This window comes from Carcharhinus amblyrhynchos, chromosome 8 (genome assembly GCF_965287045.1).
Source record: "Carcharhinus amblyrhynchos chromosome 8, sCarAmb.v2.hapA, whole genome shotgun sequence".
Taxonomy (NCBI): Eukaryota; Metazoa; Chordata; class Chondrichthyes; order Carcharhiniformes; family Carcharhinidae; genus Carcharhinus; species Carcharhinus amblyrhynchos.
In genome coordinates, this window is record NC_137331.1 from 20,383,837 (window position 1) to 20,410,514 (window position 26,678).

Below are 26,678 nucleotides of genomic sequence, written 5' to 3' on the forward strand. Positions count from 1 at the left end.
AGATTTGATGTAATGATCTTCTCAAAGAACAAGTCTTAAGATAACCTAAGTAACAAAAATGATGAACAGAAAGTTGTTCTATTTGTTTTCCTCATGTTCTACGGGAAATTTTACCTAGATGTGTATGTGTGAAGATACTCTCAAAGGTGTGCATGTGGAATTCATCCCTGAAATTCATCCAAATATGGGTTTCAAGGGGAGTCTGAACAACATCATTTTATTTCATTGCATCTTTCTCTTCCAAATAAATTATCTCTCTCTTTCTCTCTGTTCCCTATTCAAACAAGTCACCAAGATGATCTCTCTTCTGCCCTCAGTCCATTTAAAAAGGGACTTCATCAGCCTATCCATACTCTGATTTTCTGCCTCCCCAATTACATAAGAAAAGCTTTATCTTACTCTGCATCATCTGAGGTCGCAAGAGGAAGTAGCAAAAGTTTCAGCAGGTCCTGCAGTCTACATGTCTTGTTTCCTTTTGCCACATCAGGTTGAAAAGGGGTCAAAGCGTTTCTGATCTGACCCCTAACAAGACTGAAATAGGAGAGGAATATTGGTGTTGCAGACTGCACGCTGAGCAGTCAAACCCTTTTCATTTCGTCATCTGGAGCAACTCCCATCCAAACATCCTTCATGAGTTTCTGTGCTGCCTCCTTTTGCTCCTGCTGTTACTTGCGATGTTTGTGTTCTTGTTGACCATGGACGCATGAGGGAAGTCAGCAGCTCGTTTAACAAACTGAATGTTCTTCTTAATGAACCCGAGAGCTTCCTCACGGAAAGGAGTTGAAGAGTGCCTTAATTTCTTGATCCTCTGTAGTTCAGAATTTTAAAAGAAAGCAAGTAAATTAATTTCAGTAATTCTTGACGTATTTTTCAGTATATTTTTGACCTTCCTTGTTCTCAAAGCATTCAAACGCATTGTCCGAAAATTCTTTATTTTTTGTTTCTCGATCTGATCCGCGTTTGTTCCAGTATGAGGAGCCTTTGTCACCTTAGTCCCAGTACTGCCACCCTGAGCCTTAACCACAGCTGCTTTTAGAGCTTTTGCAGTAGCTATTACCTTCAGTTCCTTTAGACTTTTCGTTGGGCTAATATTGGAATCTGTCATGAGATCTGCATTTGATGACAGTTAATCTTTAGATTGTGACTTGAGTCCTTTTTCTGTGCCTTTCTTGTGCCACATGAATAATTTTTTCCCTGATTTGGCATTCCATTTGATGCATTTAGATTTTGCTTTTTGTAATTCTGTTTCATTATCCAACAAGTGCATTCAACAAGTGTATTTTGCCACAATTCCTGCACATGATGCCTTTGCACCAATAATCTGTTGCTGAGTGCCCAGTTTTTGCACACCAATGACAACTGCGAATCTGTTCAGTTTTCAGCCAACACCTTAGGAATTCTTGTTCTCAAACTCAACTGCTGAGCTTCTTTGGCTACTAATCCACAGAAACAGCAACTTCCAAACCTTCCTTATCATTAGATTGCTTCTGTTATCAGCTGTTTCTGAATAGCCTCGCTCCTTAAATCACAAACTAATTTATTCTAATAGTGTCATTTAGTAAGAAGTCTCACAACACCAGGTTAAAGTCCAACAGGTTTATTTGGAATCATCAGGTGAGTGGAGAGATGGGTTCACAAACATAGCATATATAGACAGAATTGCAAGGTAATGGTTAGAATGCAAGTCTTTACAGGTGCAGACAGTGCGAATGGAGAGAGGGATAATCACAGGTTAAAGAGGTGTGAATTGTCTCAAGCCAGGACAGTTAGTAGGATTTTGCAAGCCCAGGCCAAATGGTGTGGGTTACAGATAGTGTGACATGAACCCAAGATCCCAGTTGAGGCCATCCCCATGTGTGCGGAACTTGGCTATCAGTTTCTGCTTAGCAAATTTGCGTTGTCTTGTGTTTTGAAGGCCGTCTTGGAGAACACTTACCCGAAGATCAGAGGCTGAATGCCCTTGACTACTGAAGTGTTCCCCAACTAGAAGGGAACACTCCTGCCTGTGATTGTCGCGCAGTGTCTGTTTATCCATTGTCGTTGCATCTGCACTTTCTTACCAATTTACCACACCTTGGGACATCCTTTCCTGAAGCGTATGAGGTAGACAATGTTGGTTGAGTTGCATGAGTACCCAGTACCTAGTGGGTGGTGTTCTCATGTGCGATAGTGGTATCCGTGTTGATGATCCGGCACATCTTGCAGAGGTTGCTGTAGCAAGTTTGAGTGGTGTCGTGGTCGCTGTTCTCCTGAAGGCTGGGTAGTTTACTGTGAACAATGGTCTGTTTGAGGTTGCGTGTTTATCTGAAGGCAAGTATTAGATGTCTGGGGATGACCTTGGCGAGATGTTTGTCTTCATCAATGACATGTTGAAGGCTCCAAAGAAGATGTTGTAGTTTCTTTGTTCCGGGGAAGAACTGGTGTCGTTTAAGACATCCCTGAATTCAGAGCATTCAGCTAGTCTCTTCAGGATAGATACAAGCTGTGTGAGCAATTCACCTTCTTGTTGGTTATGCTTATGGAACCTAAACTTTTTGATGATAACTAAAGGACACAGTGTCTTTTCCAACTGTACCAGATTCTCAGGAGGTTAAACGCTTCCCCCCACTTCATGCTTAGCAAAGTTGGGACCACTAGTTCTACCATTATCTCATTTGCTTAGACAAAATAGTCAAATTTCTCAGTTAATGAGCTCTATCGCTCTGAATTCTGATCAAAACAGCACCAAAAGATCATGCCATCTTTACTACGGAAAGTGCCTGCATGAGCATGAAGTGCAATGGATTTTCAGCACTACCATGCTTCTTTCCTCTGAAAAGAGGACAAACCCAAGCTCAGCCTGTTTTCCTTTGTGTTCCTCCAATTTTAAGTTTGTTGCTGCAGGTTACTTGCTACTCATGATGCTCTCGGCACTGTTAAAAATCTTGTTGGGCAGAGCACGTGGCGAGCTTCTTTCTGAAGATGTTTCCTCTGGAACCTTTGATTATTCCAGTTACTCTGCATGGAATTACCATTCATTTTAATAACCTCAATGTCCTCTCTGAACCTGAATCAAGTAGAACTTTCATATTCCTGACCTCACTTTGATCCGTGCTATTGAGTCAACCTAAATAACGCATTAACCAATCCATTCCACTTACTGCTAAAGTGCAACCACAGCCTATCATGGCACAATTAAATGAATCCATGATAAGCGCAGTCTTTGCCCGACTAAAGCATTTTGTGACCAATGCAATTCCCTGAGTCTGATTAATATCATCATCTCAAAACTTACAAATCTAGCATGTGATGCATCACCTCGAAACACCTGTTGTTCTGGTTTGGACAATTTACCACATAACGATATTTCAAGCCACATATCAAACATTTGTTAATAATTCCCCGTACATTCCTGCGGTCCGTTCATCTGTTATTAGTACTCCAAACCTGCCATGTCTGTCAAAAATGTGGCAATCCTCATTTATTTTGTCTGCAGTTATTCCTGTTGTATTCATACTTCATGGGCCCAATTTTACCATTGAACGCGAAAACTTGGTACAGTCAGGCGTGAGGCGATTAGCGCGATCCGTGCCTGCATCCATGCAGATGCCCTCTTTACCAAGGCCCAAAAATGGCCACAATCCAAAATTGAATTAATGAGCTGTCCGCCCAACTTCACCAGTATTTCCCTCTTTACCATCGTGTTCGCTCATCCAGATCTGTCACAAAACAGACATGCACGGCAAAATATCTGTTTTGGGCGCTCCAGCTTCTGAAGAGGTAAATTCAGTGTTTCCAACAGCTCTCTGACTCAGATCGGTGTGGGGGAGGGAGGCAGGTCAGATTATTCTCTGGTGGAGTTGGTGGGGGGGGGAGAGCGGGGAACGCGATTGTTCTCAGGGGGGCGGTCACATGCATCTCTGGTGAGAGGGCAGTGGGGGCGGGGGTGCGGGGGGTGTTGATCATTCTCTGGTTGGGGGAGAGGGAGAAGGGAGCACAATCAATCGTTCTCTGCTGTGGGGGAGGGAGGCCAGGTGGGTCTCTGGTGGGTGGAGGGTTTGGGGGTGGTGGTGGGGGGGCAGGCAGAATGGCATCCGCTCTGTAGGCGATCGGGGGTGGGGGGGGGGGGTGTTGCAGGCGACGTGGTGGGGTCGAGACAGAGGGTCATAAAATCGGTCTGGGTTAATGGGGCAGGAGCTGGGTGGCTAAGGGGGTCAGTTATGTCATGGGAGTGGGGCGATCTCTGTGGGGGCCTTCGCTCCCACTTTTCGCTCCCAGACCGCCTTGTCCGCTTTTTGCAGCCCGATATCGATGTGACAGGGGTGCATTTTTCAATTTTTTTTTCCACTGCACATGCGCATTTCAAAGCTCCGATTGGAGCTGCAGTGTTTCAGGCATGATAAGCCCCGCCCACGGTGCAATTCAGACCTGTGATTTTTTTCCAGGCTAAGTACGTATGGGGGCGCCTGAGAGCAGGTTTCCAAGTCTGATCTGAATTGCGCCCAGATTCAGCACTTAGAATCAAAATGGTAAAATCAGGCCCCAAACATGAATGGTCTCTACAGGCCACAAATGTCGAGTCTTCCATCTTCTTTGACACTCCCAAATGTCCCACCTGTCTCTCGAGAGATGCTGGAAATGCCTGATTTCTCAGGATTTTTTTCAAAGCATCAGACATTTGATCTAAAATGTATGTGCCTGAGAATCTAACTCCAGTTAAGGCCAAGAACCTATCCACGTGCAACACTTGAGCAGAATCCAACAATTTGAAAGCGAGTACTGAAGAAGGATTTCCAGATTGAATTCCTGCAATCTTTTATATAGTCTATTAAATCCATGATATACACCATGATGGAATAACCATCCATCTTTCAAATCTGAAGTCTGAAAATGTCTCGTGGGTATTTAACAGATCCTCATCCTTGTAAATTTTGTCCATAAATTCTTAATAGAAGCTCCAAACCTTCCTCAGTATCCAAATGACAGGCCTCCATCTCACAAAATATTTTGCAATAAAGGACATAATTCTAAAGAGGGGTTGCAGGAGTAGGTCCAAATCCCCTCTATCATATATTTACATATACTTAATGGGCCTGAATGCTGTATCCTCCCCCCATGTAGGGATTTCCCCCTCACCATCAGCCACCCTCCCCCCGTCCCTCACTTTGTAAAACAGAAACCCAGTGATCAGTCCCTGCCAGGGGGCACATGGAAGTACAGTTCTCAAAAAAAGACAAGCTCATGCCCGGGCAGAACCCTGGAAGTGTCTGGGGACAGTGCCAGTGGGCAGTGTCAGGTGGGAATTCCACTGGGGAGGTCCTTGGGGAGCTACCCATGTCCTAACTTCAGTCAAGTCCCATTTCCCCCTGTGCACAGTGACCTGCTCCCAATTAACCAATGCTTTGATTTAAAAATTATTTTGCTTTTCAAACCTCACTGTTGCCTGCCCTCTCCTATCTAAGCTCCAAGATACCTGTACTGTCATTTATTCCTGGCATCTTGATAATCCTCATTGTTAATCAGTCCATCATTGGCAATCATGACTTCAACTGCCAAGGCACTAATGTCTGGAATTCTCTCCCTAAACATTTCTGCCTCTTGTTCCTCCTTTAAGGTGATCCCTAAAATCTAACTCTTTCACCAAGCTTTTGGTCATCTGCCCTAATATCTTAAGTGGCTCAGTGTCATGTTTTGTTTTACAACACTTCTATTAAGCACCTTGGGACCTTTTACAGTGTTGAAGGTGCTATATTAATAAATAAAAGTTATTCTTGTTAAACCTTTCTCCAGTAGAGGTGTGAAGCTGACCAGGAAACCAATAATCAAGTTGTCTAAGCTTTAACGACATACCTTCAGTACCTTCCAAATATAAAAACCTCACACTGACATTGCTGTGACACCCAGACAATGTGACAGTACAGGGTATGAAACACTTTCATCATTAGAACTTGAATTCAGATCCAGCCCAAGTGATGCACCAAAAATCTGTTACGATAAAGTTTGCTTTTTAAAATGAGTTTGGGCAGTCTCCGATGAATGGACATGCACAAAGGAAAACTACCATTAATTTGGCAATAGTTTGGAAACCTCATTTAGAGAGGCAAAAGATAGTTTGGTTTAGAAAACAGAAAATGTTCTACCTATTCAGTGTGAGTTGTCCTTTAGAAATTGGGCTTGAGGTATAGGGACGAATTTTACCGTTCCACCCGCTATGGGAATCAGAGCAGGCAAGGGGCACACCATGGAAAAGTCCATTGATCTCGGGGAGGATTTTCCAGTTTCAGGGAGAGCATAGCGAGAAAATTCCACCCAGTGTTGAAGAGCAATGCCAACTTTCTCTAGTCTAGGAGCATGTGGTGCCTCCAAACATAGAATAGGTTTTTATTTCTCCATTCCATTACATACCAGAATTATCCTCCAAAATCAGAAGTAATTATCCAGATCAAAAACACCGTCTCAGCGTTCCTGAAGTTCTGCTTCCTTTCACTGAATTTCCTTCAGTGGTCATCATGTATCTTTTAGACCTCCAAAAGGCTGGGGTGTCACAACTTCCGAGTTTGATTGCTCTGCATTAGTAGCCTTTTATGGATCATTACAGGAAACTCCTGAGATCAGATCAGGTCCCCATCTAATTTGTAACCATTCCATGTGCTTCTATTGGCTATAAAGTGGGCAGAAAGAGCTAAGGATTTATTGGGAGTACTCTAAATGTAAAGTGTATGCAACTCATGCAATATGAACACAAGACATGCAGTTTGCAATATTTTGAACTGATAGACCCTAATATTCCAAACATATAATGACTTTTGCCTTGAAACATAAAAATGATGAGTATATTTTGAAAATTACTCTCAGAAAGAAAAGTTAGGTTCAGCTTCAGCTAGGAACCTCTCAAAAAACAAATACAATTACCCATCCTAATAAAAGTTGCAGTTATCAGAGACATCACACAATCCGGTGCCAAATAGTCATGATTTTGGGTTCCTTTCCAACCAACCAGAAGACATCTACATTTATTACCTTATCGAGCAATGGTAGGAGTGTGAGTCATAGCTCTTGATTAGATTGTAACTAAATGCAGTGATCCAACATAGCTTACTGTTTAACTTTGTAGCTCAGAGTTTTTCTGATTGAAAAATGTCACTTGTGACCATAGTGCCCTCTCCAGGGCAATTTACTTGTGCCTACACTGACCGCTAGCATTCCTCAACTAGCTGGGTGTCTTCAATATGAAACTGCCTGGTCAGAAAAGAACAATACAACATGGAACTAACAGCAATTTATGATTCAGCTTTCCATTATGAGCTATGTCACAATTTGCTAGTCAATTAATTTAGTGAACAGAACAGGCCAGGTAAGTGATAATGATGCCCCTCGCAATGTTATAATGGTGATTGCTCAATGCGGATCATGTGAGGTAGAGGGAAAGGCGGTAAGGGGCTGGGCAACACACACTGCACCACGACAACATCCAGGGTGTCACCAAGCTAGCCATTCATTACCTGGCTCACCGCGGAGGTATCAAGCACATCTCTGGCCTGATCTACAAGGAGGTCCACAGAGTTCTGAAGGCGTTCCTGGAAAATATCATCAGGGACTCAGTGACCTACACCAAATATGCCAAGAGCAAAATGGTGATGGCTATGTATGTGGTGTATGTCCTGAAGAGCCGGGGCAGTTTCGGTGGTTAAGGGCAATTTTAAGAAAGATTGCAACCTAAGTTACAAGCAGCAGTACTGGTGATAATTTCCATGCACCTACAGTCAGTGCAAAATAGACCAATTTCTCAAAATTGTAGGGAAACAGGCTTTTTTAAAATACACATCGTAAAAGCTTTGTTGAGTCAGGAATAGATTCAAATTCAGTAAAGATTAGCTTTTATGAGGTTTGCCAAGAACTGGTTTCATTAAGGTTGAATAAAGATTATGACACTTGTAAAATGGATGATTGCTTCATAAAATCACCAGCAATTCACTGTCACACCCTTAAAAGGTTCTGTTAGAAATATTGCATGATGTAGAATGTTATTTTTAACAAACCAATTGGAGCATTGCTCATAGGAAGACAGGCATTATGTTATTTTATAATGATTGGAGCACTATATCCATAATAATACAATGTTATGCTATAATTGGTGGCCTTGCTCAATGACTAAATTGTTTTATTATGGTTTCTCCGCTTCTTTCCCACCCTCTATTTTTTTGTGTTGTCATACGCTGCAGCTTTGCATCACTTTGCTAGATCATCCTTTAATGAATGATACAACTATAGCAAATTGCATACTGAAGCAACTAAAGCTGAATCTTCTTTCCCAGGATGTGTAAAGAGATGAACATTTTCAACTTCACAGTCCAAACCATCAGAGAAAGTCAGAAAGTTCTGCAGCAAGGCCTACTGTTGCCTCCATCCTCTTTGGGATTTCACCAGGATCTCAACTGGTCATTCTTTCTGTACTTGTGTGATGCAAATAGGTTGCCAATGGATTTTCTCTCCAGTTTATAGGTTAGCAAGGCTACATTTATTGCCCATCTCAAGTTTCGCCAAGGAGGTGTTAGTGTTCACTTTGAACTACTCAAATTCCTGTGACAGTGATGTTTCCACCAGTAAGGAATTCCAAGATATTGGGCAGGATTTTCCAGCCACACTCGCTCCAAGACCGGAAAATCCTGCCTGAAGTCAAAGGAATTTGCATGGTCTGCCCCCACTCCCTCCCCTCCCCTCCCCCCCACCCCCACTACTCCCGCCTCACTATGATTCCCATGGCAGGTGGAATGGGAAAGTCCGCCCCATTGATCCTGTGATACTGGAGGAATTCTGAGGCATGTTCATATTGGAATGATATCAGTTCGAACATTCCAAGAGTTCTTTCCAACAAAACAAGCCCAATATCTGGGACTAGCAGGACTTATAGGTTTTGATGTCCCCACAATATTGCTGACCCTGCCTTTCTTGGAGGTGAAGATCACGAGGAGGGAGGTGATGTTGAAATAACCTTGGTGAATTGCTTAAGCAGATCTCATAGGAGAGTAAATAAAGCAGTCACAGGGCACCATTGGTGGAGGTCCAAAAGAAGAAGCAACAATCAAGCAAACTGTCTGTAAAAGGTCATGTGTCACAATGTGATGTGTGCACGTGTGATATTAATCCATAATTTTATCAGCTCATCGAATATATATATATATATATATATAGAGAGAGCTGTTTTAACGGAACATTTAAAAAGCAAGCAAAGATATTAAGCTAAGGAGTAGTATTTACCTGAAAAAATTCTAAGTGTATCATGGGAGTCCTCCACACTGGTGCACTCCAGATCACAATCTTTTGGCACTCAGTCATTTTTCTGGACAGCTGAAAGCTTTGCACCGATACGTAGGTGTGGTTTTTACACACACCGGTGAAACTAGCTTCACAGCACTTGGGCGCCAATTTGCTAGGGCACCTAAACAACATGTGTTTTGGACTGTGGGAGGAAACCGGAAACATCCAGAGGAAACCCACACAGACACTGGGACAACATACAAACTCCACACAGACAGTGACCAAAGTTGGGAATCGAACTTGGGTCCCTGCTGCTATGAGGCAGCAGTGCTAAACACTGTGTCACCCAGTAGTAGAGGTCGTAGTGATTTGCACCGGCGTGACATCTTGCCAGAGTGGCGCAAAGCAGCTATGCCGAACTCCCAGATGAGATGGAAATCCAGGCAATCTGACACTTCACACCCTTTTTGGGTGTGAAGCAGTTATCGCCAGTAAAAAGGGCCAGGAAAATAGCAGGCTCAAATTGGACTTTTGCTCTCTCACGCTATTTTCCCAGCTCACCACACCAATCAACAGGCATGGCAAGTTGGTAAGCTTGTGCCCCAGATGTCTTCCACAAATCACCTGACCTCTGGTGTTACAACTTGACCAGTTACTGAAAGTTTCCAATGTGAATTACAAATAAGACGTGACAAGTCAAGCTCATATGGGATTTCACACCTGCTGATGTCAATAACTACTTCAAAAGATTTACTGAAATACAATAAGACTTCATCATTTGCATTTCTACAAAGACACCTTTCAAGTGGAGCATTAGCTATTATGGAAGTTGTTCTTCCAATCTAATCAAGATGGAGGATGGTTCATTCAGGAATTAATGCCTGGAACATTAACAGATGTAATTGTATAGGCCATAAAACAATAGCCATGGCCCGTCCAGGCCTCAGCTCATCAATTGCCTTCTGAAATCATTATGTAAAAGAATTGTCATGTGACTAGGATAACCATTTCGAAATGTCTTCTATTACAACACCTAAACTGCTAAGCAGGAGGCCGGAAGAAATCTTCCAAAGGAGAAGTAATGCTTTTTTTCTATCCCCTCTCAAGTTTAAAACCCTGTCTCTATTACAGCTTGAAATTCAGCCCAGGTGTAGAGAATTTCCATTGAGAGTAACGTCAGGTACAATATCAGCAACTTTCAGAAAAAAATGGGTTACATTTAAAAGAGAGACTGCTCCCAGAAATTGTAGTGAACATTCCCTTCAACACCATTGAATTTTCAAGGCCACTGTGGAAAAATACTGCTGCAGCCATGAATACCAGTGAAGGACTCAAACAATGGACTCACTATTTTTGTCTTTTATCATTGAATTTTATTTGGCAAACAAGTAACCACCTACCATTTAACTTATCGTTCTGCATGCCTGTGTGCGTTTTGCGAAGGTCGGAGCATGTATTTACCTTTTTAAGTATTTTCAAAACTATCCGATGTTTCTAGCTCAATGATGATCCATCCCTTTGTGTTTTAAAGTCAAGAACGCCTGTCAGCTTGAATTCTTTGCTATCAACACGTAAATGGTTAAGCACAGACACTGAGGGCACCATCTTATCTGCTTTTTATGCCACACTCCCGCTGCAATGAGGTCAGAGAATTTGGCAGCCAACAAAATTTCTGTTCACTGCAGTGGATGGAAAAATCCTGCCTATGTGAACAGTGAAGCTTCCAGCCTGAGTTAATTATTCCAACCTTATTAATTCACCAAAAAGCCTGTTACAGTCAGACCAAGAGTGGTAAAATATGGGAGTCATTTCAGCCCTACTCACATGGTTGTGATAGACAGCAGCACTCTATGCTTGAAGAATCATGTTCATCTTGCTCTTTTTGACAATGTTTTAATCCGTATTCTCAGATTAAAATTATTTGTGGGAATGGAATGAGAAAGGAGGAACTAACATCTGATCCAGTCTTTCAGAGTTGATGGCAGATCCTATATCAGGGTGAAAATGTCCAATACAAATCTGATTTCTGATTGTTTAAAATACTATTTTATAGAATCAGTGCATATATTGAAAATGCATATATGCTGTCCCCTTAATTAATCCCAATCCTCCAAATCAAAATGAAAATAGTGTACATCATAGCTTGTCCCATTGAAGAAAAGTATGAAATGTTTATTTGTTGCTGCCACTTTATCCATTTTTAAATAGTCGCCACAAACAGCTATAATTGAACCTCATCATAATGACTTTGATATCTCTATGGAACTTTGTGTCAGTACACGGGATTGAAGTTATCTTGGGACAACATAGTGGCTGCCAGACATCACTAACACATTTGCAACAAGCACTGGAGTAACTCAATCTGATTCAATCAATGAGAAAGTCCCTATTCCCTTCACATGTGCATTAAGCTTGGAATAGAATATTGCTTTCTATCGCAAAGGACAACGCAGAGTATCACCAATCTTAAAATTAAGCACTATTATATCATGTAGGTGGTGTCACCTCTTGGATAAGAATAAAATGACAATAAAATATAGATGTGATTTGAGAATCAGCCTTGATTTAGCAGATCATATCTAATTTACAGATAAATACAGGCTGGAATTCTCCCAAAGAAAGCTAAGTGCCCAATGTGCAGAAAAATGGGAGTACTTTCTACCTGTTTTTGGGCATATTTATCAGAGCGTATCTCAGAGACTTTGAGCATTGCAGAATGCCTCAGCAATATTCATTCTGCTAAGTAGGGGCTGGGGTCTATTCCCACCTGATGGCCGGCAGCATATTGCTGAGCGGGCCACTGTTCATGCAGCGATCTGTCAGAGCACAGATCGGCACATGCGATGTGCAGTGACCCCCACTCACAACCCCTGATCGCTGGCCTTTTGATCCACCTACTCCCTGATCGTTGGCCACCCGGACCTCCCCAGAACAGCCTCAATGTGTGAGTCACCACTCCCACCGATGGCCATCCCCGATCACCTCCTCCCTCCCTTTCCCACTGATCCCAGTGCAGAGTAGCAGTGGGCTCCCCCCACCACCAGTTATCCCAATTGGCCCTGCCCTTCAGTAGGTCCCACCCACTTGACTTTGCCTCATGCCCAATGGGCAGTGCCCAGGGTGTCCTATGGCCAGTGCCAGGTTTCAATGGGCCAATGGGCAGTGTCAGGGTGCCAGGCTGGAACTGCCCAAGGGGCAACCCCCCTTACCCTCTGCCTCCAGGGGAGTGGGGGGAGATGAGCTCAATGGCCTCTGTTCCCTCCAGTGGGGTCAGGGCTCCTGTTCCCTGTTAAGGTGGAGCAGTTGTAATCACCATTGGAGGCAAGGGGGAGGGAGATACTAGCGGGCCTGGACAATACCGTCCCCAGCCCATTAATTATCATACTGAAATGAGGATTACAATATAATCAGCTCCATACCAATTTCTGGCACAGAGCTAATTTTGCTCAAAAGAAGCACCCAGGAGACTCGCGATTGGTGTCCCGCTGATGGCTCCCAGCCTGCTGTACTACTAGAGTATTGCAGCAGGCTAGAAGAATCCCACCCATAATGTCATACCTATGAGGTGCAAATATCAAGCAGGGTTATGAACTAAAGTCTTTTGAGAAGAGAACTTGGTGATATTGTGCAAGGGTCTCAGATGGTCCATGACCAATTACACAGGGCTACATCAAATACAGCACTAGAATGTATAGTTCGAATAGTCAGACGCAAACAAAAAGAATGAACTTGGTTAGGCCTAATCCAGAATACAGTGCAGAGTTTTGATCCCCTCACACGCTGGATGATATAGCGGCCTAGAAATGGTTTAGAGGAGGCCCACTAAACTTAGATGTGACTTAAAAATTCAGATGTACCACAATAGACTTTTTACTCTCAGAAAGGATAGATTTCAGGGAAATCAAAGTACCCCCAAAATATATCCTCGTATCTTTAATTAAACGTACTACAAACATTTTCATTTGGAAGTAATTAAATAGAAGTTATCCTCTCCACTCTTGAAAGTTAAATTCACGGAATACAGACTCTTGACTGATCTACATTTCTGAACACTGACGATCTCAGAAGCTTCACTTTGTGCGTTTAACGATGCAATGCGGAATCTCTAATTGTATCAGTTTCTTTCACTAATATAATCTGTGCTTTCTAGGGAATCAAGTTGTTGGTTTTTTCATAAAAATGCCAATATTTTCTCTGACTTTCTTCAGTCATCCAAGATCAGTTTCAGTTAATTTCAATAACAAACATCATACTTCATTGGCTTCATGCACCTGATTCTTGCCACTATTACAAACCAACAATAAAAGTCATCCAGCTTTCACCCTCCACCTCAAACAAGTATTGGAAAAAAGAAATATATATATACACATTATATCACACACACATACACAACCCTGAGTAAAGAATTGCCAGTTGCATGCAATACACACTTGCAAAAGTGAAAAAAGATGAACCAGTTGAAATGAATTATTAATAAAAATAAACTACTATTGTATAAAAATAAGGAGTTTCACCTTTATAACCAAAAATGTGCACAGTTTCTCTGGTGTCCTCTTACATGATCCCAGCCTTGCAAAAAAATTCCAAATTGATTTAATGGAAAGGCAACTCTAATCACTGTTTACAAGATGAACAGCTTATGAATGGGAGTAAGCACTCAACAAGGAGTCCATGAAACCAAAGAAGGTAGGTTCAGTGACTGGTATCCTTGATGAGATCAGGCACACTAAGCCACTGATTGGCAGATGCAAGTCATGATGTGGAGATGCCAGCGTTGGACTAAGGTAAACACAGTAAGAATTCTCATAACACCAGGTTCAAGTTCAAAGTCCAACAGATTTATTTGGAAGTAAAAGCCACTAGCTTTCGGAGCGCTGCTCCATCATCAGGTAAGTGGGAGTTCTGTTCACAAACAGGGCATATAAAGACACAAACTCAATTTACAAAATAATGGTTGGAATGCAAATCTTTACAGGCAATCAAATTTTAAAAGGTACAGACAATGTGAGTGCAGAGACAGTTAAGCACAGGTTAGAGAGATGTGTGTTGTCTCCAGCTGGACAGCTAGTGAGATTTTGCAAACGCAGGAAAGGCATGGGAGTTACAGATAGTGTGACATGAACCCAAGATCCCGGTTGAGGCCATCCTCGTGTGCGGAGCTCGGCTATCAGTCTCTGCTCAGTGATTCTGTGTTGTCATGTGTTGTGAAGGCTGCCTTGGAGAATGCTGACCCAAAGATCAGAGGCCGAATGCCGGTGACCACTGAAGTTTCCCCAACAGGAAGAGAACAGTCTTGCCTGGTGATTGTCCAGCGGTGTTCATTCATCCATTGTCGTAGCGTCTGCATGGTGTCCCCAATGTACCCTGCCTTGGGACACCCTTTCCTGCAGCGTACAGGTAGTAGACAATGTTGGCTGAGTTTTCGAGTATGGACCATGTACCTGGTGGATGGTATTCTCATGTGAGATGATGGTATCCGTGTCGATGATCCAGCACATCTTGCGGAGGTTGCTGTGGCAGGATTGTGTGGTGTCGTGGTTACTGTTCTCCTGAAGGCTGGGTAGTTTGCTGCAGACAATTGTCTGTTTGAGGTTGCGCGGCTGTTTGAAGGCAAGAAGTGGGGGTGTAGGGATGGCCTTGGCGAGATGTTTGTCTTCATCAATGACACGTTGAAGGCTCCAGAGAAGATGCTGTAGCTTCTCCGCTCTGGGGAAGTACTGGACAACAAAGGGACGACTGTCCACTGTGTCCCGTGTTTATCTTCTGAGGAGGTTGGTGCGGTTTTTCACTGTGGCACATCGGAACTGTCGATCGATGAGTCGAGCACCATACCCTGTTCTTAAGAGGGCATCTTTCAGCTTGTAAGGTGTCTGTTGCAATCCTCCTCATCTGAGCAGATCTTGTGTATAAGGAGGGCTTATCCGTAGGGGATGGCTTCTTTAATGTGTTTAGGGTGGAAGCTGGAGAAGTGGAGCATTGTGAAGTTATCATTGGGCTTACAGTACAGTGAAGTGCTGAGGTGACTGTCCTTAAATGGAGATGCATGTGTCCAAGCATGCCACCAATACCGGAGAGTCTGATGGTGGATGGAACTTGTTTATTCAATGATTGTTCACCATGAGTACAAAGGAAGAAAATGTCATCAATGTATCTAGTGTATAGCATCGGTTGAAGATCCTGTGCGGTGAAGAGATCTTGTTCGAACCTGTGCATGAAGATGTTGGCGTATTGAGGTGCGAATTTGGTCCCCATAGCTGTTCTGTGTATCTGGATGAAGAACTGGTTGTTGAAGGTAAGACATTGTGGTCCAGGATGAAGCAGATGAGTTGTAAAATTGCATCTGGAGATTGGCAGTTGTCGGCATTTAGTGCTGAAGCAGTTGCAGCAATGCCATTGCCGTGGGGGATGCTGGTGTAGAGTGCCGAGCCATCCATTGTGAAGAGGAAGGCTCCAAGTTCAACTGCTCCATGTGTGCTGAGCTTCTGTAGGAAGTCCGTAGCGCCGCAACAAAAGCTGGGGGTTCTTTGTACAATGGGTTTCAGGATGCCCTCGACGTAGCGGAGAGGTTCTTGCACAGGGTCCCATTGCCGGATACGATGGGATGGCCAGGTATGTTTGCCTTGTATATCTTTGGGAGGCAGTAGAGATCTCCAATGTGGGATAAGAGCACGGAGGGTGCTCTGAAGGTCCGCAACAAAGGTCTTGATCGGTCTGTTGAGTTGATGGGTATGTTCATTGGTTGAATCTGCGGGTAACTGTCTATAGTGTTCCTCACTGTTCAGTTGTTAGTACACTTCTTTGCAATAATCCATTCTGTTGAGGATGACGATGGCCCCTCCTTTGTCTGCTGGTTTGATGATAATGTTGCGGGTGGTCATGCACAGGTTCGAACAAGACCTCTTCACCACACAGGACCGTCAACTGATGCTATACACTAGATACATCGATAACATTTTCTTCCTTTGGACACATGGTGAACAATCACTGAAACAACTATATGGTGACATTCGAAGTTCCATCCCACCATCAGACTCACCATGGACTGCCCTCTGGAATCGGTTGCCTTCTTGGATACATGCATCTCCATTAAGGACGGTCACCTCAGCACTTCTCTGTACCATAAGCCCATGGATAACTTCATGATGCTCCACTTCTCCAGCTTCCACGTTAAACACATTAAAGAAGCCATCCACTACGGACAAGCCCTCCGTATGTACAGGATCTGCTCAGATGAGGAGGACAGACACCTCAGACGCTGAAAGGTGCCCTCATAAGAACTGGATATGGCGCTCGACTCATCGATCGACAGTTTCAACGTGCCACAGCGAAAAACTACACCAACCTCCTCAGAAGTCAAACATGGGACACGGCAGAGTACCCTTCATCGTCCAGTATTTCCCCAGAGCCTTCAACATGTCATTGATGAAGACGAACGTCTCGCCAAGGCCATCCCCACACCCCCACTTCTTGCCTTCAAACAACCGCACAACCTCAAACAGACCATTGTCCGCAACAAACTACCCAGCCTTCAGGAGAACAGTGACCACAACACCATGCAACACTGCTACAAGTAATTTCTGCAAGACATGCCGGATCATCGATATGGATGCCATCATCTCACGTGAGAACACCATCCACCAGGTACACGGTACATACTCTTGCAACTCAGCCAATGTCGTCTACCTGATACACTACAGAGAAGGATGTCCCGAGGCATGGTACACTGGGGAGACCACGCAGACGCTACGACAATGGATGAATGAACACCGTTTGACAGTCACAGGCAAAAGTGTTCTCTTCCTGTTGGGGAAAACTTCAGCGGTCATGGGCATTCAGCCTCTGATCTTCTGGTAAGCATTCTCCAAGGTGGCCTTCACAACACATGACAGCACAGAGTCACTGAGCAGAGACTAACAGCTAAGTTCCGCACACATGAGGATGGCCTCAACTTGGGTTCATGTCACACTATATGTAACCCCCAATGACTTGCCTGCACTTGCAAAATCTGAATAACTGTCCTGGCTGAAGACACATCTCTTTAACCTGTGCTTAACCCTCTCCGCACTCACTTTGTCTGTACCTTTAAGACTTGATTGCCTGTAAAGACTCGCATTACAACCATTATTTTATAAATTGAGTTTGTCTCTTTATATGCCCTTTTGTGAACAGAACTTCCATTTACCTGACAAAGGAGCAGCACTCCGAAAGCTAGTGGCTTTTGCTACCAAATAAACATGTTGGACTTTAACCTGGTGATGTGAGACTTCTTACTGTGGCAGATGCAAATCAGACCCATGTCTCCTGAGCAGTATTTTCTCTCTGGAAGGAGGAACTTGACATTCCCCAGAACTGGAGCTTCCAGCTTGGATAGTAAGATTTTCCAAGTGTCCTTAGCAATACTTCACAGCATTCTGCCATACAGGATTGGAGATATTAATCACACATACAAAATACGTATCCAGGATTGCTAAGAGGTAGTAAGCAATTTAGAGGTCATAGTTTGTCATGGGCTATCATGCCTGTGAATTATTTTTGCCCTATCACCACTATTACAATAGTATACATTACTCCCAATGGAAGTCTCCTTCTCTGAGGCAATTGAAAGAATACAATGACCTAAGGAGCGTGATAAGGTATGTAACCTCCACAAAGATGCCTGCATCCGTGCATACACACTTGCATCTGCAGGGACAGATGAACTTGTTTTGACAGATGATTAGCAAAGTTGCAGGTTCCTAATTCCAGGAGAGCCTGGGGCAGCAGATGCAATGCCATTAATAATCAGTACCCGATATGATGAGACAAGGGAAGAGATGGAGAAGTAGGTGGCTTTACATCATAAAGCTTAAGCTGTCAGAAACTCAGCTTTGTTTCAAACTGATCATTACGTTTATAGAATCTAAAACTCATTTACTTCACTTTCATAGCTCATGATATTAATTCTCTCATTAATTTTCTAAATGTATTTATTTTTTAAATTTATTTATTAGTGTCACAAATAGGCTTTAATGCATACTGCAATGAAGTTACTGTGAAAATCCCCCAGTCGCCATACTCCAGCACCTGTTCAGGTACACTGAGGGAGAACTTAGCATGCCAATGCACCTAACCAGCATGTCTTTCGGACTGTGGGAGGAAACCAGAGCACCCGGAGGATTTAGCAATGTGGTTGACTCTTAATTCAAGGGCAACTAGGAATGGGCAATAAATGCTGGTCTTGTCAATGATGCTCACACCCCAAGAAAGAATAAAAGAAATTACAAAATTTACCCATATACTTGAAAATATGCTGTAATTTACTGAGACAGTGGAACCATACCCCAGCAAAGAGTCAGTGTACTCAGGGGCAAATGGATGAAAAAGTATTTGCATCTATATAGTACCTTAGCACCTTTCTCAGAAGTGTCTCAAAGAATCTTAACCAACTCCCTTTCATAAGGTATTGAATAGATTGAATATTTTATCCTTGCTCTCATGTTAGAAGCAAGGGATCAAAGAGATATCCAATACACAGCATCTACGATTACCACTAAATCAGCAGAAAAGAGTTATTCATTCATGTCCATCAGATCACCGCTAATTAGATATTTAACACATTTTGTCACACCATAGCCAATGACACATACACCAATGTCTAAACATATACTCTGTGAGTAGGGTGACAAAATAAAAGGATTTAACAATCCCTGCAATAACAGCAAAAAATATTTTAAAAGCACACCTACCTTTGCAACAGGAGTCACTCTCAGGAACAGGCATTTGTCATCATTAGCAGATTGAAAATACTGTTACCATACAAAATAATGTTGTGGCTATGCAATGGACATTGTCTCTGCATATGCGGATAACCTTTTTTTTAAAGAGAAAATCACATCCCCATCCCAGTGGAAGAAATATTGATTTTTTTCCCCACTTTAATGTTCTTCCAAAAAGATTTGGTCTTTTGAGTTCATGCTCATCACCAGCATATAATGCAAGAACCTAGCTGAAGCTTTGAGACAAAAATTAAAATGTTTCAACCCTCGTATAACTTGTGTATTTTGCACATAATTATGTATCAAATAACTATTCTGGTTATAACTTTGAGATTGCATCAATTCTAATAAATGGATGGTGCAAAATGTTATTTGCCCTGGCAGAGACTTGCTGTCTACATCTAGATTACATTAATAACATAGGTGGTTGTCAAGAGTGGTTTTGCAATGTCTACGTTGTTTGCATAAGATACTCCAGACAAAATGATATATTGGAGGTACAACTTAATGATGAAGTAGAATTGCTAGTGCATATTATTTGTTGGGTCATGCTCCATGTGAAAGATTGATATATAATTAGTGCAAGTTTGGGAACTAACTTAATTGACTACCTGGATGTTGTACAGCCAACACATATTATAATAGGATCATTACAAATGTTTTTATGGTTAAAATGCTCAGGATTAGTCTGTTCAGAAAAAGGGCAACCTACAAAATCTTGTACACCTGGAGAGGACAAACCTTCATCAGGCAAAAGTTAACCATATTTGTAATAGAAGTACTAATATCATTCTATACATCCTAATGACACTGTATTCTCTATAAAAGGCAAGTAGTTGCTAATCAACTATTTTCCTATCTTTGATTTATGAAAGTTACATGCAATTATTTAACATGTTAAAAAGATGGGTAGAAATATATTCAAAAGTAGAAGTTCATATGGTGCATTGGTAATTGAACTATACAATCAAGGTACAGTAGCTATACTCTACGTGGCCAGTCATGACTTTCTATTATCACACACTGTCCATTATGACAGAAAAGGTTAAAAGCACCAAAGTCAAACTATAGACAGCAGCTTACTTACGCCTGGGGTTCCTTCTCATTTTGTTGTTTTTGTTGTGGCTGAAGAACGTTATTTACCAGTTCAGTGATCCCACTAAAGGGAAACCACCTGTTTAAATAAGCAAATAATGTGACTGAACAATGAAACAAAACACTTAACTTTGGCCTCAGTTTCTTTGCACCGAAATAACACAGGCAAGAAGGAAAAGCTACAGCCAAATGGGGATGAGAGTTGCAATCAGATCCAGCAAGGATGTAGGGCAATAGTGTATTAGCTTATGCTTAACCAATCCAAATGCAGGGAGCAAAAAAGCTACAACCAGTCTGGATGTGGATGATGTAAGAAGCTGCAGCCAGCTCTCTTACAGCCAATCAGAAAGCAAAATGATGCACTACAGCTGCAGCCATTAAGGTATCAAGAGTTGCTAATACCTAGAAGGTGCAGGAAGCACAGGGGCAAAACACTGCAACTTAAAGCTCACTACATTCGGCAATCATTACTTACTGTGGCTGTTGAGGTTTTTGTTCTTCTTTGACCCTAAAAAACAAGTTCCAGAACTCAATGCAGGGTAAAACAGAAATTAAAATTGTAAATCAAACTATTAAGGTTCTTGAACTGTATGATTATAGCCACATACACTGATGCTGAATTATCATGTAAAAGAGTTCTCAATTATGTTGATAAAAAGGGCTCACTCTACCCATCTTTGCTGCCCTCAAAGTCTTATTGGCCACTGTAGTGTCAAAAGGGAATTGTACACAAGCATCTACAGTTATCACAGGCAAATTGTGAAATTTCTGTTGGAGCTCAAATTTGAGGATTGTGGTGGGGGGGGTGGTGGTGGGGTTGGTGAATCAGAAGAGCAGGAACCGGTCAATTCTCTGCCATGCCAACATCCTTTACAGTGCTCTTTACAGTGGGTACAGTGCACCCTACAGAGCACATGCAGATCAGCCCATGTCCAATCTGGACTTTTTCATATACATGGTAAAACTATTTGTGATGGGGAAAGGCACCATTCAAGAAAATGAAATACCAGACAAGACTATTACCCGCGTGCAAAATCAATTCTTTTAAGTGCAGATCATGAAGTATCTATCAGAGACTCTGTGAATGTGCCCTTATAAAATAAATATATTACTTATTTTGAGCAGATTGCACACAAAAAATTAGCATTTTTTCAGATGAACTCAAGTCAGATCTGTCTGTGTCCATTTTCACAAATATTGCAGAGAGGATGGGTACTAGAACTAAAGGCTGAGAACAGAAATAAGCAAAAACAGAAATGATTTGCATACCTATTGAATTTCAGTGCCAGAATCTAGAGGTACCCAACTTAATGGAATGTTTTTCAATATTGACTATCGTTTGGTTTCAAAGTTTCAGAATCCACACCTGCCCAACATAGTCCTTTACAGGGTACAGAATATCAGAATGCTGGCAAATCCCTGCTAATAAATGAAAACTATCTTAAATATTCTGACGTAATACACATTTCTTTAACTGTATTGTTGTGCTATACTTTATTCTGGGCTTTGTTTTTGACCCTAGTTGTGTAAAGGCAGCTGAGAGATGACATGATGGGGAACTATGGTACAGGCTTCCATTGACCAAGGATGGGATTTTCCACACACCCTGCCCCTACGGCATGTTTTGCAGCCAGGGAGGCAACCCCTCATTGGCCGGCAGTGGGATCTTCTGATCCCACTACTGTCAACAGGGTATCCCATTCAATGCAACCCCTGCTACCAGGGAACCCGCAGTGGAAGTTCACCTTTGACAGGAGCATAAGATATCGCCGGCAGGAATAGTGGGGAGATTCCAGCCCAAATATTTTATTGACTAGGAAGGTGTTGAAGAAACTAAATGATGTAAAGTAAACTTCTAGCAGAATGTGAATTAGACAGCTTGCCATGTGAGAACAATCGGGATCTCAGACACTCTGATGTGAGTAAGAGCCAAGAAAAGTACGACCATGTTTTCCTTGCTTTGACCAGGCACTAGCATTGGAATTTTTACAAGCTGACAAGGGGTAAATTGTGGAAAGCCAGAGATCCTGAGAGTTTGATGTGCCTTGGGCTGACACGGCATTCAATAACATCTTTTGTAATTAGGCTGTTCAAATTATAGCAAGGAAATCATTGAGTTAACTTCGTCTCTATAAGCTTTGTTGTGAATGCTAAGTATAAGAAAAGGGTTCCTCTGTGTAGGGAGAGAGATATGCGGCCAGAAAAGGTTTGAGACTGGACTACAGACTGAGCAATATTTGCAAGAAATAGCTTAATTAATTATTACATCAAATTTACACTTAATAACTTGAACATTGGGCAGTGTGCTTTACTGGGATCACAATTCGGGCACAGCAACTTCCAAAGTGTTGCTCTCTTGATAACAGCTCTGCTGCTGAGAGATTAAGTTGTTGCACTTAGGAGAAAAAAAAAGACTACTCCACCATTCTCTATTCTCATCCATTTCCAAGCAAAAATAAAGTCAGTGTTTTATGATGGTGCTTAAAGCCAGAATATAAAAAAAAAGGATCATTCGAATGATTGCAGAGCAGCATTTCTATTAGGGAGGTCTTGTGGCATACTGGCAGTGTTCAAGTCCTACCCCAGGATTTAATGGCTAAGGAAGGTGCATTCATAACGCAGTCAAACAAGCTGAGTGTGTCAAACTGCAAATCCTTCCGAATACAACAATGGCTGGTGTAAGAGTAGGAGAGACTCCTGGTCAGCCACATTCGATGTGGAATACCACCTCTCAAGCTATACGCCCCGGTGACTTTCTGGTGACCTATTACAGGAATTATAAGCTACAGAGACAGAGAAAAGTCTGCCTTGGTGCACCACTAGATGGGGGAAGAGAATTGGAATTCAATTAGGGGGAACAGGCTCTGTCAACATACAAGAGTCAAAACCATGTCTTCCACCTCCAATTGCAACTAACTTGGTAATTTTCAAAGCTGAGCAAACCTCAACCAGGATCTTGGGGTCATGTCACACTATTTGTAACCCCCATGACTTGCCTGGACTTGCAAAACCTCACTAACTGTCCTGTCTGGAGACAATACACATCTCTTTAACCTGTGTTTAACACTCTCTCCACTCACATTGTTTGTGAACAGAACTCCCACTAACCTGACGAAGGAGCAACACTCCAAACGCTAGTGGATTTTGCAACCAAACAAACCTGTTGGACATTAACGTGGTGTTGTGAGACTTCTTACTGAACTTTCAAAGCTGACAGTGGCTGAGACAGGCCCTTCATTAGACTCAGTCTGGAATTAGCCTGCCTCTATTTTCTGCTAAATTGTGCAGCAGTCCCATCTCAGGTCAATTAAAACACATGTACCATAAAATCCCCCTTCATGGCAAGCCGGAGATAGAGGCAGGAAGATCATCTGAAGGCAAGAATAAGTTCCATTTTGAAATTACTCCACAGAGCCATACACTAAACCAAAGGCTGAATGGTTTGTTCAGTCGGTGCTCAGTGTGCATTCTGACAATCAGGATGCAGTGTCCTTGATACACCGTAATGTTCGTGTTGAAGAAATAATACTTGAAATATAATGAATGGAAATTTATTTTTAAGAAGCTGATTATTTGCAAGACGTGGTTTTAGAATGACCAAGATTGTGAAATATACTTGTATTGGAGGCAGTGCAGCAAAGGTTCACTAGATTAGCCCCTTAAATATGGGGTTTATCGTATGATGAGAGTCTGAGCAAATTGGCAATTAGAAGAATGAGGATCTTATTGAGCCACACAAGAATCTGAAGGGACCTTACTGTTTCAACACAGAGGTTGTTTGTACTGGCAGTAGAATCCTGAACACAGAGGAAGTCTCACCATAAGGGGATGATCATTTAGAATTCAGATGACAAAAATATCTTCAGTCAAATGGCTTTGAATCTTTAGCATTCTCTAGCCTCGCAGGTCGCAGATGCCACATTACTGGATATAGTTCAAGCCGTTATAGGCCAATCTTTGAGCTCTCAGGGAATCAGGAGATATGAGGATCAAGCAGGAAAATGAAATTAAGGCCATTGCTCCTATTTCTTATGTTCTAATTATTCTTATGTATATCTTCTAAGTACGTCGTTGAAAGTTCAGTTTGAACAAGGAACTTAGAAAATTAACACAAGCTAAAATTCTTTGGTTTGATTTTATGGTATATTTTATAAGACAGTAAAAGCCTATTTATGGAAATGTCTTAATATATAAAGATAAGAACAAGGAGCACGAGAATATATTTATATGGGGAAATCTTACCATAAATGGGCAGAGTGCTGTTTCCGGACAGAAAACTGGCATGTTTCTCAAGCCTGTTTTCTCTCCAGATTTGACCACAATCTTTCAAAATATATCAAAGGGGCATGTTTCATACTATTATATGGGGAGGGGGGAGAGAGGGGAAGAGACGGGGCATTGCACATAGATCAGGGCACCATGTTTAAAGAGTGCCCCGATCAGAACAGAAATAAAGCTCCCAAGTAGCCCAGCACTGAGGTCTCAAGCTTCCATTCCTACCTCCAACCTAAGTCGACACTTTTCTCCCTTCCAGATCATTGGCACCTTCTCCTTCTGCCCCCCGCCTCCCGATCATTGGCCCTTTGTCTGCCCCCCCCAATCAACGGTACCTTCCATCCCCTGCCCCTGATCATCCCCCCTCCCCCCAAGGATCTCCCCTCTACTCCTCTGCCCACTCCCAGTCCACAACCAATTCGAAATGAATCAAGAACCCCACCCCCCCACCCCATATGAGGCTCCCACTGGGGTCCGCCAATTGGCACAGATTGGCACTGCCTGGTCAGCATAGGCAGGTTGGCATGGGAACAGTGCCAAAAGGCAGTGCCACCCTGTGCAATGCCGAGAGCATTGCCAAGCATGGCCATGTCCCTCTCCCACGGGGGCTACACTTACATCAATGCCCCTGGGGTACCTCCCACAATAGGTCCACATCAGGGTAAATCTGTTGTGAACTCTGACAACATGACATCATGTCGGTGCAGGGTCAATATACGGCAGTTAAATCAGATTCAAATATAGTAAAATGTCTTTAAATCAGGTTCATGCCCATAATGGGTGTGAAACTGATTAAGTCTGTAGTGAGGGCTGACGAAAATCGGAAGCTGCGATTTTGCCAACGAGATTCGCAACTCTCAGCTTCTGCCGGATATTGAGCCGCTGTTTCGATCACGCAGATGGCGAATGTGAGCTCAAGATCTCGCCCTTTGTATTTATGTTTTCCCAAGTACCAAATAGTTTCCCCTATTGTCCATTATTTGGTTAATAAAAATAATTGAATAAGGAGTAATTCGTTCTCCACATTGTTGGTCCATGGTTTCTATCAGATTAATAATAAATAACAATAGGTCAGTCAGTGTTCCAAAACTCCAGTAATCAAGATAAATTGCAAAAAGAGCAATTGAACATTTTATGTATGTCACTCAAATACCCTAGATCAGTTTTGAAATAATTTGTATTGTTTTTCATTGTATAGTATATGTACTTGTTCACACTTACTAAATTCAACCTTTAACTGTTTCTAATGGTGACAGCTAGCAGCACAGGGTATTTAATGTGCATCTATTAAATATATTTAATGTGTGTCTGATAGACAGGGGAATTAAGGGTTATGGGGAGAAAGCGGGAAAGTGGAACTGATCCACTTCAGATCAGCCATGATCTTATTGAACGGTAGGGCAGGCTCGAAGGGCTAGATGACCTATTCCTGCTCCTATTTCTTATATTCTTATGTGTCTATGTACGTCACATTTTGTGATGCCGAGAGTGCGGTATCACCAGTTTTTGAATCTTGATTATCAGAATTTATGGCCTTCATTTTATATATTTAACATCAGCATCAAGTCCATCAGTAATATACCATTCAACTCTATGAATTAACTGTCAACCCATTTTTAAGGGCCTTCATAATTTAAGCTTGTCACCATTAATTTTCTTCAGAATCACTGAAGGAGCAATGGCTGTAAATCAAAATAGGTGGCCTGTATTAATGTCTATTTAAAAAAAAAACCTCCATTCAATCCTGATTTGAGCTTGAAATTTAAACAATTCAGACAATGCACATTTAAAAATGATGTAGTTTAAATGATTTATCACGTGCTGGAACATTTACACCTATCATGACCTCAATTGAATTTAATCCATTAAACTATTATTATTGCGGACACTGTTCAGCATTAAGATTTATTTTTTTCAAATTTTAAAAAATGTTACTAAAGTTCAACACCTTGCCACCTCTATAATTCTTCAGGTTTATATAAATAGGAAGTTACACATCCAAAACCTTCACTGTTGTACTGGATCAGTTTGACTGACTTAGAAGAAATTGTCAACTTGCATTGTTATACTGCAGTCATGGGAAATACTATATGATGAAAAAATTGAACTAGCAAATAGTTCAGCTGTTTAAAGTGGAAACAAATCCTGATCTTTGATCATCTGGTCCTCATTTTCTCTGGTAGCACAATGGATGATGACACTGTCTGGTGTTGTACTATGCAGGACAGTTTAAGATTTGATTCATGGTCTATGCTAATCTCAACTAGTAGCACATGCGGTAATACAGTTTGTCTCAACATCTCCAAATTAGAGAGT

At 42.1% G+C, this 26,678-nt stretch overlaps 1 protein-coding gene across 1 annotated transcript in view; it reads right to left on the minus strand.

Moving 5' to 3' along the window:
* The window catches only part of rims2a (regulating synaptic membrane exocytosis 2a), a 1,020,455-nt gene that overhangs the window by 784,744 nt on the left and 209,033 nt on the right, over positions 1-26,678 (minus strand). Inside the window, exons 2-3 of the mRNA XM_080193752.1 lie at positions 20,563-20,595; positions 20,080-20,166 (exon numbers count right to left, since the gene is read on the minus strand). Coding sequence (XP_080049878.1) covers positions 20,080-20,166; positions 20,563-20,595 — 120 coding nt within the window. The remainder of the gene's footprint in view (positions 1-20,079; positions 20,167-20,562; positions 20,596-26,678) is intronic.